General features: G+C 40.6%; 1 protein-coding gene across 6 annotated transcripts in view; it reads right to left on the bottom strand.

Moving 5' to 3' along the window:
* Positions 1-2,428: 2,428 nt before the first annotated feature.
* LOC123957214 (serine/threonine-protein phosphatase 2B catalytic subunit alpha isoform-like) overlaps positions 2,429-19,112 on the bottom strand; it is a 58,714-nt gene continuing 42,030 nt past the window's right edge. For 5 of the 6 annotated variants that reach the window (XM_046029851.1, XM_046029852.1, XM_046029853.1 and 2 more), the window contains 10 exons: positions 17,939-18,084; positions 15,843-15,982; positions 14,294-14,371; positions 12,180-12,274; positions 11,721-11,846; positions 9,352-9,429; positions 9,124-9,208; positions 8,165-8,262; positions 7,266-7,313; positions 2,429-4,754 (listed from right to left, as the gene is read on the bottom strand). In XM_046029851.1, the coding sequence (XP_045885807.1) occupies positions 4,576-4,754; positions 7,266-7,313; positions 8,165-8,262; positions 9,124-9,208; positions 9,352-9,429; positions 11,721-11,846; positions 12,180-12,274; positions 14,294-14,371; positions 15,843-15,982; positions 17,939-18,084 (1,073 nt within the window). In that variant the 3' untranslated portion in view covers positions 2,429-4,575. The remainder of the gene's footprint in view (positions 4,755-7,265; positions 7,314-8,164; positions 8,263-9,123; positions 9,209-9,351; positions 9,430-11,720; positions 11,847-12,179; positions 12,275-14,293; positions 14,372-15,842; positions 15,983-17,938; positions 18,085-19,112) is intronic. The other variant, XM_046029850.1, reaches the window with a different exon arrangement.

Raw genomic sequence — 19,112 nt, 5'->3', positions numbered from 1 at the left:
TGAGAACAGACTTTTAACTGGTATGTGTCTTAGACCAATGCTGCACAGTCTTTTCTGTCTGACATAGCCTCCTGTAGATTAACTCAAGTAGCCTACCCCTTAATCAACAGCACCATGTTTCAAATGTGTGTTTATTTGAATTAACTGAATGTTTAACACTGTTAATTACATTAAAGTGTTTATTGTTTTGTTTATTGTTTATTGCAATATTTTTATACAATTGAACTGTTACTGTATAGGTCGATTTGTTCAGGTTTGCCACTACCACAGGAGAAACTGGATGTTTCCGTTAGTTTTAGCTAACTACAGTGCTCAAAAAAATTAACACTCAAATCACACGTCAGATCTTCATGAACGAAAAAGTAAAAAATCTTTACTGTACATTGTATAATTCCTTTAGAACAAAATAACGGTCAATGGAAACCAAAATCCCCAAACAATTGAGGGCTGGATTCAAAAACATTCATAAAATCAAATCAAAATAAAAAAAAAGAAATCACAGGCTGATCCAACCTACGTGACTTTCATCATGGCAATTCAAAATGTGACTCAGTAGTCTGTATGGCGCCCATGTGTCTGTATGCACTACAGACAACGTCTGGGCATGCTCTTGATAAGATATAGAATGGTGTCCTGGGGAATCTCCTTCCAGACCTGAATCAGGGCATCAGTGTGCTCCTGAACAGTTTGTGGCGCTTCTTGACGGTGTTGATGCACCGATACATAATGTCCCAGAGGTTCTCCATTGAATTCAGGTCTGGGAAAGTGAGGGCCAGTCAATGGCATCAATACCTTCGTCATCCAGGAACTGCCTACACACTCTTACCACGTGAGACCGGGCATTGTCCTGCACCAGGAGGAAACCGGTGCATACTGCACCATCATAAGGTCTGACAATTGCTCTGAGGATTTCAGCAGTCAAAGTACTGTTGACTAGCACGTGGCCTGTGTGACACTCCAAGGATATACCTCCCCAGACCATCGCTGACCCACCACCAAACCGGTCATGCTGGATGATGTTGCAGGCAGCATAATGTTCACCACTCCAGACGCTTTCACGTCTGTCACATGTGCTCAGTGTGAACCTGGTCTCATCTGTGAAGAGAACAGGGCGCCAATGGCAGACCTGCCAATTCTGGTATTCTCTGGCGAATGCTAATCGAGCTGCACATTGCTGGGCTGTGAGCACGGATCCCAGTAGAAGACGTCGGGGCCTCATGCCACCTTCATGGAGTCTGTTTCTGACAGTTTTGTCAGAAACATGCACAGCAGTACCCCGCTGGAGGTAATTTTGTAGGGCTCTGTGCAGTGCTCCTCCTGTTCCTCCTCACACAAAGGAGCAGATACCGGTCCTGCCGCTGGGTTGATGCCCTTCTGCGGCTCTGTCCATCTCTAATATCCATATAATAATAATAATTATTATTATTCCTAAATATTATATACACCATATTTTCAAATGAATTAAGCCACTCTACAAGCTTTCCATGTACCTCCTGGCAGAAGTACCACTGGTTGGGAATCACTGTCTCTAGGCAGCGGCATCACTACCGTTGAGGACAATGAGGTCATGTCCTTGTAATATTTTGGAAATGTGTGGGTTAATAATGACATAAAGAGTTTACATTATACTATTATGTACATATTATAAAACTTTTTAAAAAGCTGATTCTAATTCAATTTACATATTCCAAAAGGACTTACGTAACTCTCTATTAAGTCTTGCTGTTGACTCTTGCATGTTATATTTTCAATGCATTGTGTGGGAATGGGAATTCCATGAGTACCATCTCCAAATCTAGTCATGTCATTAATGAGGGCCTCTGGTTTATCGGTTACGGGGTCGATGGGAGGTAAATGTGGGTGATGCTTTGTGTCCAGGGGGGTCATGTCTTTTATTGTATTTCTGACTTGTCAAATACTGGAAAGCTTTATCTCTTTAGGCTCCTGAAAAGTACAGGAATAAAGTGGTCTGAGCAGGGAAGATAAATCTTTGTTTAAACGGCTCAGACATGCACACTGTGATGAGGGGTCGCAAGAGGAAATTGGTTGGTCTTAGGGGTCACCAGCAAAAAAAGTTGGGTACCACTGTGTTGGAAGAAAGATTTAAAATTTGTTGAAACATATTAGCGTACTGTATGTCTTGATTGATTAAGGTCTTTTGGCATGAAGACTGTGTTTGTTCAAACTGAACAAAGACTCAAAGCTCAGTCTTCTTATTGATTCACTGTGAGTATGATCATCACTCAGGTTATGCAAGCATGTTACTCTATGATATAGCAGCTGTAACAGGTCCAGTCAGTTTGACTGGCTCTGAAAAAGGGTTCCCTTATATCATCAGGATGTTTTTTTTGTATTGTGATCTGTGAGTATGGGTGTGTCCAATGGAATAAAGACTCAGTATACATACCAAAGGTTCATGCATATTTTATTCAAGAGTAAAAAAGTGGATCGTCCCATGGGGCATGCTTACAGTGTTAGTGACTGGGGAGTCAAAACAGAAAGAGAGCAGAGAGAGAGAGTGAGAGAGAGATAGAGTAAGAGTAAAGTAATAACCGTGGCACAATTTCTATGGCACAGGGTCTCCCAGGGGGGTTCACCTCTCCCAAAGAAGCACAACAAGATCAACCAAGGAGCAACGCAACATGAAGAGCAACCAGCAGAGAGAGAGCTTAAATATTAAGAATAATGTCCATAATAAATAGAATCATAATAATCATAGAATCATAAATATCATCAAATAACAAGAGGAATCATCAAGAATTATGATCAGAGAGAGTACACTTTTTTCCTTTAAATTGTGACGGCAACACACCGGCTCTTCTGTTAAAATGTGTCTTGCTGCTTTTTGCCACGAACAGCGCAAATTTTAACCATGCAATCATGCTTTTGGCTGCCTGAATGCCTGTGCCTCTGTATATAGTATGGTCATTCATCAATGCTCGTTTATTATTTGTTTATCGTTGTTCATATATATCATTAAAAACAACTCATGTACATCGACAAAGAAGAGAGGAGAGAACGTGGACGTGACACTTTGAATAGAAGCGTACTGTCATTCTGTACAGCGTCGAAAGAAACCGGAAACAAAGGCTGTGAAAAAGAAAGAAGGAGAAAACATGAAAAAAAGCAAAAAATAACAAAGTATAACACGAAATGAATACAAAAAATAAATTAACAGTATGTACAAAATAAAGTATTCATTATTCCTCAGTTCATTTATATTAGCCAGAAAAACAGAAAGAAAAAGAAAATCCTACCATAGTGAAACACAGAGCACAAATATAATCTTCACATTATTATCAAAGAACTTAACTGTGCATGCACTGATGCGTTAATATAAATGCTTTACAAAGAGCTTTTCTTCTGACTTCTTCTTGTTGTCTTCAACAGAAGAGTCTGTTTCCTCCGTGAAATATTATTTCTGGTTTCTAAGCCCCGGCCATCACTGCTGTTTGGTAGCAGACAGCAACACGGGAAGAAAGGAGGATGTAGAAAGAGACTGAATAGAGTATGACTTCACATTTCAACTCCCCCCGGCTCCCTCACACACATAAAGCATCCTACTCCTTCTATTCTGCATTTTGCATCTCGTGACCATATGCATCGGATGTGCAATAAAACCTCTTTATGTAACCTATTTACACGGAACAGGTAGGGAGAAACACTCGCTTCAAGTCTGATCCGGGCCCAGTTTCAAGCCTTTCCCGAGAGCTAACTGGCCTGGCATCAGAGTGTTCACTTGACTTAAAGCGGAGGATCGGTGCAGTGTAGTGCTACAAAAGCAAATGGGACTCTCCTTCCAAGAAGAAAAGGACAGCGAGGGCTCAGATTAGACTGCAGCTGAGATCATCTCCACACATATCTCTCGGCAACAGATAAGCCACATCAAAAATGTTCTCGCTGTTGCCTGGCTGATGGCGAGATCTGCTCGCCTTCACAAATGAAAACACATTTTCAAATATAACCATGTGGACATCTACATGTTGAAGCATGGGCACGCACGCAGGCAGGCATATCCACAACTCTATAAAATCCACCAATCCCAAGTTTGATTCCACTTCCTGTTTTGGAATGCAAACAGGAAAAAGAAGCATACTTTAATGCCCCAATCCCCACCCAACACAACACACACCACCAACACAGCCACGTCATGCTGACACTGTCAACCCACTGGTGATCCCCGACATACACGGTGAACCGCAGCTCCTCCTGTTTTGCATGGGGAGTGTTTTTGTAGTTTCGTTCCTGTTGTTGTGCAGGTACATGGGAGTTGTAGTTCTCTAAATAGGGCCGAAGTTCAGTGAAGGGACTCAGCCTTTGGTGGTAAAGTCCGGGTATGCTCATGCCTTTACATACAGCTGAGGGCAACGGGAAAGGGGGTAGGTAATCGTGTGTGATTGTATGTGTGTGATGTCGTCTGTAGCCTATTCCATGTATAAAATACTGTGTTTGTGTGTGTTTGTGTAGTGCACTTCTCTTATGTATATATGCTTATGTACACAAATCTATAAATATGGTACCATATCAGAGTTGTAACTGCAGGTATGTGTCTGGGCATGTGGGAGTGTACGTCCATCACTGAATATTGCTGTTGCTGTCGGTCCCATTGGGCTCTCCCATGTTCATGCGGCCCATCGACAGGCCCACACTGTTGACGGCGTCGCGACGTGGAGGCATCCTCTCGTTGATCCGATCCAGACCTTTGGCCTCCTCGAAACTGCTGATCCGATGCTGCGGGGAGAAGCCTCGAATGGCTGAGGAGACAGGCAGGCAGGCAGGCAGGCACCCACACATACACACGCACAACCAAACATACATACATGCACACATAGTTAATATTTAACAAGACATTTAGTAGAATCTTGTGTATCCAAATCACTGGGAGCTTTGAAGGAAATTCTACCACATTTTATTAATTTATGAAATGTGAATGTGCACACATTTCTAAAGCATTCAGCCTGGTTTAATTCACCTTTTAAATGCTTTCATTTGAGCACACCAGCAAGGGCATTTCAATTATTTTGACCCTGACTGGGCTCCCTTTTACAGAAAGCCATTTTGGGTTTGGATAAACAAGGTTCTGTCATATATGCACATATATATACACTTACACCAATCTCCACACACACCAGTGTTCCACTGTTGTCTGAATGCTGAGCTAGGAGTTGTTTGACCTCGAGGCTCACAGTGAATGTAACAGTCAGTGCGACCTGGCCATTGATCCTAGATCAGTAGTCTCAGACACCTGGTAGATAAGCTATTACGAGACACAAAGTATGGCACCAAGCACAGCAGCACAGAAACGGTTGTTCATTATTTAAAGAGTTTTTAACAGTCAGCCATTTGCAAAGGCGGTTATTGGTGGGCACAATAAAAACGGACGAACCCCACCCCACCTTGCACCTCGTTCTCTGTCTGTGTTGTAACTCACTCTCACTCCTGCCTGCATGCGCACGGTGTGAGAGGAGAGAGAGACTGACTGAGATTACTCTGAGAAGCATACAGGGAAATAAATTAGCCTACAATATAGTAGACTTTTGTATATGTCACACTTTCCCCCAGATGGTCGGAATAACTCACTCCATTTGTCGCTAGTTGCTGTTTAGAAATAAAGTTGCTGAGGGTCTGAAAAAGGTAGGCAACTGTGGTTATATTTGAATTTCTGGATCAATATCAATACAATATCATACAGTTCAACAGTTGCTGGATATTGGTGGAGACAAGTCTTCTTCTACGTCCCTTGGCCATTTCTTTGATACTGTTTTTATTGGAATTTACCACTTCTCTTCCTGTGTTGTAACTTATAAGCAAAACTTTAAGGTAAAGACAAAAGTCAGGTTTTCAATTTCTCTCAGATTGCTTCTTTTTAAATTAATGTCCAAGTTGGCTATATTTTAAATTTAGTCAGATTTGAGCAAATTAGATTTTTTTTGTGAAATTAACTTGACACAGCTTTGTCACAACTCCTCTTCTCCAATGTGCTCGTGCACTAAAAATTCTTTTTTAAAAGGGCCAATTTTACACATGGTCAGTTTAGTCATGCTGATGAGAGAGAGAGTTACATGAGAAGCTGATGATGATGCACAGTGACTTCCTTACTCCTTAACTTCTTTAGGTCTGTCACAACTTTTTACATTTCTGTTTGTGTACCGATTAAACAAACAACATAGAAAGTGTCCAGCTATTACTTTAACGGAAGTATGCATTGCACAGTGGGGGCACAGAGTTTAAAAAGACTACAAAATCATATTACAAAACAGGGAAAAAGACCCATCGCTTTTTTGTTTAAACAAATTATGGAAAAGTATTTGATTAAACAAATTATGGATTGTAGTTCAGGTAAGCCAAAGACAGCACTGAAGGTACAAACACAAAATACTACAGTCAACTATAGCATGCAGAGTAATAACTAACCTTGTTTACACAGAATATAATATACTAAACACAAATACCATGACCACAATCTGTTCAGGAGCACAGAAGAATCTGGCAGACCTGTCCTGGCTTCAGTCCTTCAGTCAAGTCTGAATTGTCCTTCCAAATATGAAATGTGTTTTAAGTTTGGAAATTCATTGTTAACCTTGAGAACACATATCTGTGGTAAAATGTTCTACACTCAGGGTTAACTTACTCATCTTTTCATAGGGATTTCCACCAAATCCATCGGTTCTCTTTAACAAATGGCTCTAGTGTCCTACTTCCTCCTGAATACCAATATTTATCACAGGTGACTCGTTCTGCCGTAGCTTGTCAAGAAACAGATTGATTGCATGTTTATCTTCTACAGAACTACAGCACCTACTGTATGAAATACAAAGAAAAAGACTGTAACACACTGCAGACTATTAAGGGTCTGAGTGAACCCACCCACTTTTACAGCCCCGCTTTTGTGTGTTTGAGGTGTGTGATGAATCTGAATAGGATGTAAATAAATGTCTCTGTGTCTTTGTCTGTGTGTTGGGAGAGAAAGTGTAGTGGTGTTTTCTGTTTCCCAAGAGAAGCAAAGAAAAAAGTGTGTGTTTTGTGTGTTTTAATGTGGTGGCTTTAGCGTGCAGCGGTTTTAGGTTTTGTTGTGAGCGCTGATTGTTGGTTGGAGGAGCTCAGTGCATCGTGGGTGAGGAAAATCTATGACCTCATGAGCATGAGTGGCTGAGAGCGCAGCCATGCTGCGCACGCACACACACACGCACACACACACACACACACACACAAGTACACACATGAGCACACACAACACACACACAGTGAAATGAGTGGGATTTTACCTTCAGCGTCCTTAACTGTCTCGATGGCTTCTATGGCCTCAATGGTAGCTGAAGGATGGGCAAAGAGAATAGAAGAAGAGAAAGAAAGGAGGACAGAGAGAGAAGATGAAGTACAAAGAAAGAAGGAGGAAGGGAAGAAGAAGAAGACGAAGAAGAAGAAAGGAGTGAAGGCTGAAACATGCTTTTGTGCAGGTAAAATTCTCATGGCTTAAGGCCGCAAACAAGGGTGATCATGGTTCACAGAGGAGCCTTCAAAATCTCAGCTAAATGTTAATAAAAAGAAGTCTGAAAAAGTTTGAGTTTGGCTGGGGACCTTTGTTGCACCCCCCGCTCTCCCTCCACACATTTCCCATCTGCATCTCGACTAAACACTGCCCCGACCCCTAAAAGAAAACACGCATGATGCTTGCAAATTTGCAGACTCAGAGGCATGTTTCAGGCTTTAGTCATGTGAGGCCTTCAGAGCAGCGCTGAGACCACGGCAGGCTCAGACGGGCACTTTGTGTTAGCAGTAGCTGCTGTTAGCCCACACTCGCCTCTCACACACATGTATGTCCTCTCCCTGTCTGTCTGAAAGTGTCTATCTCTTTGCATTACTGACCCTTACTGTCACTGTATAACTCTCTCTCTCTCTCGCACACACACGACCAGCAGGCTGTTAGTATCCTCAGCGCCGGTGAGGTGAGGTGAGGTGAGGTGAGGTGGAGAGAGTGAGAAAGTCAGTGAGGCAGAGGCATGAGAGGAGGAGAATAGGATCGTGGGCAGGAAGAAACCGGAGGATGGTCCAAAGCAGATATTTAAACTGTGTGTACTTGTTGTGAGGGTTTTATTTTTGTTTTTAAAGGCGTGTCCAGGGTTATGGTTGAGAGTGTGTTTGTGTGAATGTGTGAAAGCCTCACCGCTCTGCAGGGTCTGTTTGCCCCCAGACAGTACTCCGCTGGGCAGCATGCCCGTAGGGGTCAGTCCCTTCAGGGTCAACACGTTCTCACTCTCCTCCCTGAGAGACAGACAGAGACAGGTGTGAATGTGGACAAAATGGGAGAGCAGGTGATAAAGGAGGGAAGAACAAAGAATTACACACACTTCCCCTCACTGTGCACCTGCAAACACACAAAAATAAGGAAGCAATTCAGTGCTCTGCTGTGTTTTCAGTTTCATCCTCCAGAGAATCGGTATGAAATTCTGTAGCAAATAATATGGATGATTAAGCTCTAAGAGCTTCATTGAAGGGAAGCCAATATTTTGCAAAAATGTATTTGATCGTGGTGTTTGGTTTATAAACAAAAGATTAACCGTGTCTGACTGGTATGCCACAATAATCTAAGAAATATAAGATGATTCAAATCACACATACAAAACTATAAATTTTATCTAACCTCAAGATCTTTAAGAGTTATTTCATGTATCACCTATAAAAAAAATGGGAGAACACTTCTGATTGTCCATCACTGTGGCAACAACTGTTAAATATAATACACAGTAGACCCATTTATAAGATCCCTTCAGTTAAAGGGTATTAATTATTTTTTGTCTGCTAGGAAAATGTTAAAGGTATGGGGCATTGCTGAGTCAGGCGAGTGCAATTTTTATTTCCTGGAATCTGAGTCAACAGCACTTCTTTTCTGGTATTGGCACGTTGTTTCTGCCTTTTGGAGGGAGCTTCAAAAGATGCGTAATGCAAGGAAGCTCTGCTTTCAACCAGATTTTTTCCTCTGTGGTGTTGGGTGATGTATTTACTTAGTATTTATTATCTATTTATTTATTTATCTTCTTGAATTATGGTCCCTGCTTGGTCCATGTATTGTACACACAAACACACACACTCACACACAGCATGCGCACCCAGAGCTCCACCCACCGTAGTACAGAGAACATTTTAGCCATCTTCCCAATGGCTCGAATCTTGTTTTTGATCACCTCTTTCCTGGCTGCTGCTGCACTGGCTGTTAAAGAGTCAAACGCAGACTTGTGACGTCATTGAGAAAAAATGACTTGTCAAAATATGTCTGTAACAACCGAAGCATCTCAGGTATTTACGCTAACATAGGTTTGAATCACACTGCTTTTATGTCAGTGTGTTTCTTACCATCGTAGATCTCCTCTCCATCGTTCATGAGTTCGTCGTCAGAGCAGATACTCAGGACATTGACCAGCATTTCAGTCACTGCAAGACAAACAGACAGAGAGAGACACACACACACACACGCACACACTTAACCGGGGACATTGCGGGTTAAGACACCAACCATACACGGCTGCGTCCCCGGTTCGCGCCCAGCTGGTGAACCTTGTAACATGTCATTCCCTATCTCTGTCTCCCCCCTCATTTTCTGTCACCACAATAAAATATAAAATACAATGCCTCATTTCTGACTAAACTGTAGTCACCCACAAGTCCATAATCCTGTAAGTAGGGGTTGTACACCTTTTTAAGCTGATATTATTGCTATTTTTAGAGAATATTACAAAGTTGTAATAGAACCGTATAAAGCACATAAAAATGACCTTCCTTTAAAACTAAGAGATTATCCTTGAACTGTACCTTGTACTGCTTTCACTTTAATTGTGTTTGCTGATTGGTGTTTAGCTGCTTTTTTAAGAATACAGTTATTCAACAGAAAAATCACTGATGTGTCCCTGGAAAAATTTACTTCCTGCTTTCAAAATAAATGGTTGTAGACCTTACACTACTGTGAGGTGAATGAATATATTTGTTCCCTATACATGTAGCTCCAGATACACCTGTCATCCATTCAGAGCTACTGATTTCTTATTTTTTGTTTCTGTTGCCTAATATCGCTGATAAAATAATTTATTGTGTATAGTAAAGATTGGGACAAATTGTGCATGACTGATGCAGCACAGACTGAACTCTACTGTCCACTTAAGGAGGCGTTGAAGTTCATGACAGAACAATGAAGATTCACATGCTATTAAATTCTGCCAACAAAGACCATTCACATCCTTGTCATAAGCTTGAGAGCGTGTACCATGAATATGATTTGAAGTGGTATTACAAATAAAGATGTAGGGATGGGTATCGCTACTTGATACCTTTAAGGTATCGACCAAAACAGCCCAGTATCGAGTAGTATCGAAACGTCTCTTTTTTTCCTAATGTGCCTGCATGTGCACGCTTGAATTTAACAGCCGCTCACCTTCGGCTGCGGTCTCAGGCATGTTTGTCACTGTTGCAAGTTTATCACCACAAGCTTGGCTTTCCATTGGTTTCATCTTCTGGTATCAATTAACACTTTTTTGTACATTTTTATTTGCTATTCACATCAGTTGTCACAGATCGATCGGTGCGTTCCATCACATCACTTCAATCCTTTTGTGGCGCAGCAGAGATCCACACTGAGCCTCTGGCTTCAGCTACGGCTGATATGAGATGTAGTCAGTGGGATGTGAAGACTCTCTTTTTCTGTTTGCGTCTTTAGTGTAGTTTAGTGACTTGTTTAAGCCCATTCCTTACTCGTTTTCTACTTCTCACTGTCGTCTTTATGGAGGTTTGCAACTCACCAATAAAGGAAAAAGCACTCGCAGAGATCTTTCAAGTCAGTTAATTGATCAAAAGTTAACATAATAATTCTTTGTGGTTGACTTTCAACAAACGTATCAAAAATGTGATTTAAATTCGTTTTCCACAACTTATCTGATCACTAAACTATTTCACTACAAATACAAAACAACTCCCAAGCTGTAGTCTGTCCTCTGATTAAACCTGTGAGGATGACCTAATTAGGATGAGGAGCGATCAATCACAATTTCCCAATATTTTTTTGAAAGTTATTTGAAAAAAGAAAATAGATCACATTGCTTGTCCATAACAACAATAAAAATAATAATAGGCTACCAATTAACTACTATGGCTTCTACAGGTGTCATTTTACATAAGGTATTGAATGAAGTACGCTATTGGTATCAGTATCTCTTACTAGTACTGGTTTTGCTCCTGGTATCATAAAAGTTTTAAACAATACCCAACCCTACAAAGATGACTTAGATTTGTGCACTTTTGACTTCTTTGTCTTAATTTATTCCACCTGTGTGAGCTGATCAATGACAGCTGCTATTTTAAAGTACTTTCTATAGAGATGTGTGCCTCTAAATGAAACAGTAAAGCAACTTATCAAAAGCTAAATGTCTTTTGTGACTCTTCAGTATAAAATGTTTCACAAAATTGTGTCAGCCTCAAAAGCCAGATTTATCATCTTTAAGCCCCTTCACAGCCTAGAGATCTGTCCCCAGACTCATAGACAGCTCTGATTTAAATCAATAATAACACAATTTAGCCTGAAGTAGGTTTAATGTAGACCAGCACATCAACTTAAGTCTAGGAATGGATTCTCCAAACCACAAGGAGTATTCCTTTAATTATCACCACTTCTGTGAAAATAACCTGACGTGCCGGGAAGAGTTTTAAAAGAGTGGATATGTGTGTGCATGTGATACCCTTTTCTCCCACGAAAGGCAGGGACCAGGTGAAGACGTCCATGAAGTTGGGCAGCCAGTAGGGGTGGGGAGAACAGTTGAACTGACGGATATTCATCACATTGTTCTCATACTTGAGCACCGCAGCTAGACACATACACACAGACGAACAGACGCATTAGCCTTTTTAACCTTGATCAGATAGTATCTCTAAATATTAATCATTAAACATCATGTCATACAGACAGTTATAATAAAAAGAAGAACTTTATTTAGTTTTAAAATGTTTACTACAGATGTATAGTATAGTCATGTAAGCAACTTCTTCAACAGATGTTTTCTGTTCTTCTGTTAAGGTTCAGTCTTGGACAAAGGAAAAACTGCTCAGTCTAAAATAATTGCAATGCTGTGCTCACACCTTAGCTTTTCTTCTGTGTGTATGCCTGTGTGTGTGCGTATTTGTGCATGTGTGTGTCAGACCTTTGTTGTTGTAGACATCCAGGTAGTTTGGAGCAGAGAAGATGGTGATGAGGGAGGGGAAACCTGTAGTCTGACTCTTTCTGTACATGCGATACCTGAGGAAAGAGAGACAAACAAAACGCCCACGTTACAGCTACTCAAATAAAACATGGATGAAAACTGAAGATTTGTTGCTTCGGAGGTCATAAAAAGCAGACTGACTGGTTAAAGGTGAGTCAGCCACGCATTTAAAAACAAATGAAGGAATCTGTGTGGGCATTTTTAGGCCCAGATCTAGTAACTTAGTCACAATAAAAACAAGTTTGGGTGCAATTATTTCAGGCATGCAAAGAACCTACTGAGATTGGGCATGATAATGAACACATGCACACATTTTTCTTTTGTACCCACAAACAAACCATAAAAGCAGCCTCTAGATGCTAGTTCCCTTGAGGATAAACTAATTACCAAACTCATCAGTAATCAAGAATTAGTTTAATCATTATCAAAAATATAATCTAGGTATGCAGCAGAATGAGTTGGCTGTTTTCCTATTAGAGTGATTTTCATATTGTTTTTTATTATGTTCCCAGTGTGCCAGTGTCCTGTGCAGCTTTGTCAAGGATGTTATACCCTCCAGGAACCTCTGCTTAACCAAATGTCAGTATTCAATAAATGTCATCAGCACAAAGCTGGTTCTTGTTTTGGTCTTTGCCTATTTGCAAACTTTGTCCATGGCTGGCGGCGACACACTACGTCTGACCATGAGCCAATCAAATCAAGACAAGGTAATGGGTCTGTATAAAACAGGCTCGTGATTGGCTGCCTGTTACACTGATCTACTACAATGACACAGACTTAACATTTCTCCCTGTGGCCCAGTATGTACAATGTACTAATGTTTGAAGTATACTGTTATACATATTTAACATTATACATACAGTATCTCACAAAAGTGAGAACACCCCTCACATTTTTGTAAATATTTGATCATATCTTTTCATGTGACAACACTGAAGAAATGACACTTTGCTTCAATGTAAAGTAGTGAGTGTACAGCTTGTATAACAGTGTAAATTTGCTGTCCCCTCAAAATAACACATCACACAGCCATTAATGTCTAAACCGCTGGCAACAAAAGTGAGCACACCCCTAAGTGAAAACGTCCTCACTCTCACTTGTGAGATACAGTATTTAACGTGTTCCGTACTGCTTCCACCATGGTCCTGTTCAATCATATTTCCCGTGACGTTTGTCTTTTGTTATGCATCTTGTATCGTTCCATTGCCTTACTGGTTTGGCCGGGTGGTGTTTGTGCTGTGTGTTCAGCACACGTGTTTTTTCTATTCATATATTATGTCTCAATAATCTCATTGTCTTCCTCTTGCCGGGCCACGGTCGTAAATAATAATTTGTTCTTAACTAACTTGCCTAGTTAAATAAAGATTAAATACATAAAAATAAAATGCCTTTTATTTTGACAGGTAAAAATTCAATAAGCACACTGTTTTACGTCAGTCAAACTGCGACTTTTAAATGTCACTCTCAATTAAACTGAAGAGAGAGAAACCAGTTTTCCAGGTGTGGTTTAATAGTTTTTGTTCCTGAAACAGCACTATCAACAATATGTTTTATGTCCATGGACGAATACCCAGACTACCCAGCTGCATGACAGACAAAGTAATGTTAATGGGTTCACCAAACAGCACAACTCTGAATAGTGCTGCCTTAATTGCTGCATTATATCTAGAGGATTTACACTAAGATAACAGATGCCAGGGATGGATTTGTGGGTCAGAAAATTGTGTTTTGCCCCCACTATTGTATTTAGACTAGTAGTGCAAAGTAACATGGCTCTTTTCCTCACCGTTCTGTTTTTCAAGAGATGAGTTAGTTAACCTGAATTGTGTTCTGTCTCTCAGTCAAACAAACTCTCAGACAGACTCTAACAATGCACATCACACAGTTTAAGGGTGACAGAAGGAAAACTGTGGAACCTCTTTTCCTGCGACGTGCCACTTGCCTGGCAAAGTAAAATAACAGCTTGGAACAAATGTCAAGGTAAGCCATTAAATTAAATGGTGCACCCTTTTAAGCCAAGAGAAGGACTGAGCCGCGACAGTCAGTCAGCTTACCCAGCATCCTGTGCTTCATGTGCTCTGATGATTGACAACAAGTTGTTGGTCTGTAGGAACTCGCACACTGCTGGGTAACTGGGGGCAGAAAGAGAGACAGAGTGACGGAAAGTAAATGCATCAGAAGGGAGGCAATGGAAAAAAACATACAGGGGAATAAATATACAAGATCCAGTAAAAAACACTTTACATATCAAGCATGAAATATGTTATTATATAAAGACTGCTGTAAACCACAAAACAGATGGAAGTATTTAAAGTCTAGCAGTGGGAATTGAGTAGTCCTCTTGTGTTCTAATGTCATGTCTGACTATGACCAGCAGGGGGCATCAGTGAGTGCAGGCAGGCCTGATCAGGGCTTATGGCCTCCCCACTGTTGTGGGAGCATCCACTAGCTGGTCGATTGGTGCTTTGTCTGCTAAACCTAGAAAATCACTGTTTTTCCACAGACAACTTGTCATAACACTGACTTATTCAAGTGAGGAACGCAGCTACGGCCGCACCGACCTCCATCTGTCTCTCAACTTCAGCTCTTCGTCTTTACATTCCTCCATTTCTTGTTATATTTTATTTTTCATCTTGGATCTTCTAAACCACCACCCTCCTCCTATGTTGCTCTCCCTCTTTCTCTCACTGTATCTTAATATCACTCCATATCTGGCAGGAGTAGCCAGTCGTCATAGCAACTGAACCGTGCAGTTTCCCTGGGGATTGTGGGATATCGTTTCATGCTGAAACGGTACTGTGCGTATGTGTTTGTGAATGTGCTGTGTTTATGTGTGCATGTGTAAACTGGCCGAGATTTTCTGTCTCTTGTACAAATCCCAGTGATTGTTATTGGATCTTGGATGTGGTGTAACCGTGCAGGAAACGTGTCTCTCTCTCTCTCTTCTCATCACAAACATCCCAAACCAATAGCCTGAAGTCCACCTGAAACTATATTAAATTCCTGATTTGTAGATGAAAGTCACATATCGCTAACGCCAGGCGATCACAAGGCGCCCAGATCATTACAACACATCGAATGAGCCCAACACAACACAGACAGGAACATGTTTGAGGATCAGTCCTATTTCTGGCTGCCTTTTTCAGCTGCTAATTTCAAAGAATATTGTTCCTAGTGTGAGTTTTGTACCACCGATTATTACATTCATTCTGGCTTGTTTGAATATCAGGTGTTCATTTTTTTTTCATTTTATTGTTTACTTGAAAAGGGACAATGTACAGTACATTGATCAACATTTAAAACAAATGTAAATGTAACCTAGTTAGCCACCTGCTAGTTTTCATCGTCTATCCCTTTGCCCGATTTTATTAGGTATCCTAAAATAAAAAACTAATATAATACATTAAAATACATTATACAATTGTTAAAATGTACGCAGTGTTAAAAATAAGATCTAGAAGTAGATGATACAGTTATCAGCAATGGATGAGACCAGCATCCCCTTTATATCTCTTCATAAGCACAGGTATCCACTGTGTCAGACTATATTCACTTTCTTCTAAAATAAACTATCAGGACTCTTAATGTAATTTTGTCCTGTACCTGTAGAAATAGGAGCAGCCTCTGACTGTGTTGTGGCCAAAGTACTCCTGGGTCTTCTCGTTGCCAAAGTCTTCCAAGGGGTCGGCCCACAGCAGGTCGCACATGGGCCCAAACGCTGGGGGCTCCTTGAACCGGTCCAACTAGGACATGTGATGAAGACACACACAGACACACACAAAAATATAAGCTTACAGAAACACAAATGCTAACATATAAATACATTAACACAAAGAAACCCTTACATAAAAAGCATTTCAGATACACAACATTTTTAAAAGTGATATTCACACACACACACAACAATGCATGAGCACATGTATGATAAATCATAAGAGAAAGGAAAGCAAACACATTGCACACACAAATGTACACACACAAACACATACTGTTGGAGCAGAGCATCTCCATGGAAACCCGCACCACACAGGAGGCAGAAGATGTCACACCAGCAGATTCACCATGGAAACACTGCCATTAGACGAGGAAGTGTGTGTCCCCGCGTCTCTGTGTTCATGTGTGTACCTTTGTATTCAGTGTTACTGTGAACTGTATACATGCAGCCTCTTCCACTGGGATACTGTATGTGCTGGTTTACTCTGGATTCTCTACAGTATAGTGGGTATTGAGCTAAAAATAAGAGCAGGTGTGTGTGTGTGTGTGTGTGTGTGTGTGTGTGTGTGTGTGTGTGTGTGTGTGTGTGTGTGTGTGTGTGTGTGTGTGTGAGTCAACAACATGCTACATTGACATTATGTTTCATAGCAATTAGGCTAGAAGTGTGGTAAATTTTGCTATTATGTATTATTTAATACATACAGCAGGAAATTATGCTGAGTTTAAAGGTTTCAGGTTGGCAGGCAAACTGCATAACTTTTAGAAAGGTTGCAATGCCTAGATTTATTTTACCCACAAAACTGCAATAAAATCTAAATAATACCTTAAAAATACAGAAAGTGCACACAGTCTTCATTTGATCATTTGTTGTACTATCTATGTAGAGTCTAGGGGTAAGGTCTACTGTTGCAATTTCTGTGCTAATGTAAACTCACTTTTGAATATAAATGGAAATCATGTCCCGCAGTTAATGGTGCATAGAAACCACAGCACCAAACAGTCACCTCACTTCACAGTACTGCTATCAGTGAGTGCATCAAATCTGCTATCAGTCTATCATAATGTCATACTGGAAATTATGTAATAAGATTGTACATGTAGTGAAATATGTGGTAATATTTTATTAATTTATTTTAAAAGAAAAAAACTTTCATATGTTTTCCTATTAGTTAATCTGTAATATTTATACTACAAAACACGCCATGTAACCAACTTTATATTTGTGAAATATCCGCTCTTCTGTTCGACTGTTTAATCAGCGGTTCCTTTCATTATACCCATGGTCTTTTACAGGACTTTTGACATTTTTCTATACCGTAAAATGTACACATACGTGGTACAGATCGTTCAGTGTGCAATCAAGCGCATGCGCAGAATGGATCGGGCAGGCGGCACGGATAGGGCACTTACAGATCATATGAATTAAATGCTTTTTTGTTGTTTGGTGACTTGTCTGTCTTACAACTATTAATATTTGTAGTAATTATTATGATAAACTTATTTACAATTTAATACTTTTAAATATGTAACTTAAAGGTTCAGTGTCTTAGTGGCATCTAGTGGTGAGGGTTGCGAATTATAACCAAATGGCTCCCTCACCGCTGACCCCTCCATTGCAAGCGTGCAGGAGAAGCTACGGTGGCCAACACGCTCTGTCGGCTCTTGTGCTAAATAATATGTGTGGTCCTCCATTTGTTCAAATTTCGCTTCTTTTCTTACTTCTAACAAACCAGCAATACAGAGCCACAATGTTGTAACTACACAGCCATGTTTCTGTGGTTTAGCCTGGGTTTTAGATAGATTTAAATCATATAATGTTTTCTAATGCGTATAATAATACAAATGAGTCAGGTTTTAACTAATTTTGACCAAACCTGTAATTACTTTGTTTTGCCTTTGAAGGGCAGTGTTGTTAATTCAAAATTGTGTGTGTGTGTGTGTGTGTGTGTGTGTGTGTGTGTGTGTGTTTGTGCCTCTTATCGTACCTTCTTGATGTCGTCCAGTGTGTGGATCTCTGGTGAAAGCCCCCCATGCACACACAGGAACTGCTGGTTCATCAGGGCTGCCAGGGGCAGGCAATCAAATGCCTCCATGCAGGAGTCATACACCTGCTCCGAGTACTTGATCTTACCTGGAGGTGGTTGGAGGGAGAGATATTTCAAGATTTGAGACAAAGAAGTGCCTGAGTGTGTTTTGACATGCTTTGAACAGCCACCATCCCTGCAAATGTACAGTCAGTGCCTGACACTTGGAGTGCAACTGTTAATATTGCACACTGCAACAAGGAATGCAGAAAACTAACGAACATGGACCTTTTACATGGATGAACTCAGTCATGTAAAAGCGTCAAACTGACTTGTACGGTTCCTCTAAAAACACAGTTTAGTTCACTTGGGTCTAAAGGCAGTAACATGAAGGATTATTACATAACATGTTATTAATTTATTCGACCATCTCTTCTCTGGCACTCCCATATGACTTGTTTCTCTCCTCTCTGATGATTTAGAAATGCCACTTCTCAATGAAGAAATGTACACTGGTCAAAAAAAATAGCTCCATAATGCAGTACATATCGCATATAATTACAGGAAACATATGGAGGCAAAGGCTCCGATTCTGTTTCCAGTGAACATCTGACCCAAATATAAGCCTGAAGCAGCGTAGAGGCGTCAGTGTAAGGCTGAATTTTGCTTCATGAAAAACTCCTTTGATTTGGCAGCGATATCTATAAAGACATCCAACACGCAGCATCTTTAAAGTACATTTCACACATGGGCATAACAATACATCTGACACAAAACAATATCACAGGATTAAAATAGCTGAAAGGAGAACGGATGAGAGAGACAGAAGAGGAAGAAAAAGAGAGGTGGATTTTGGACGAGAGGGAGGAGTGAAAAGGAAGATGATTTCTTAAAGAGAGATTGATGGGAGGAGACAGGAGAAGGAGGCGAGGTTAAGAGTGGTAAGAGGGAGAGAGGAAAGAGAGGAGACAACGAGGAAGGAGGAAAGAAAGATGGGAAGGAAAAGGGAGAGTGTGAGGACATGAAAACGACACATACAAGCCAGTATTGTGGAGTACAAGTGTACAGTAGCCAACAAATATTTGTGTATGTGTGTCTGTGGATGTGCGACATAGCAAGGAGTGTGTTTGTCAAC

The sequence above is a fragment of the Micropterus dolomieu genome, linkage group LG19 (genome assembly GCF_021292245.1).
Source record: "Micropterus dolomieu isolate WLL.071019.BEF.003 ecotype Adirondacks linkage group LG19, ASM2129224v1, whole genome shotgun sequence".
In the NCBI taxonomy this organism is placed as follows: Eukaryota; Metazoa; Chordata; class Actinopteri; order Centrarchiformes; family Centrarchidae; genus Micropterus; species Micropterus dolomieu.
This window is presented reverse-complemented; position numbering and strand designations above follow the sequence as displayed.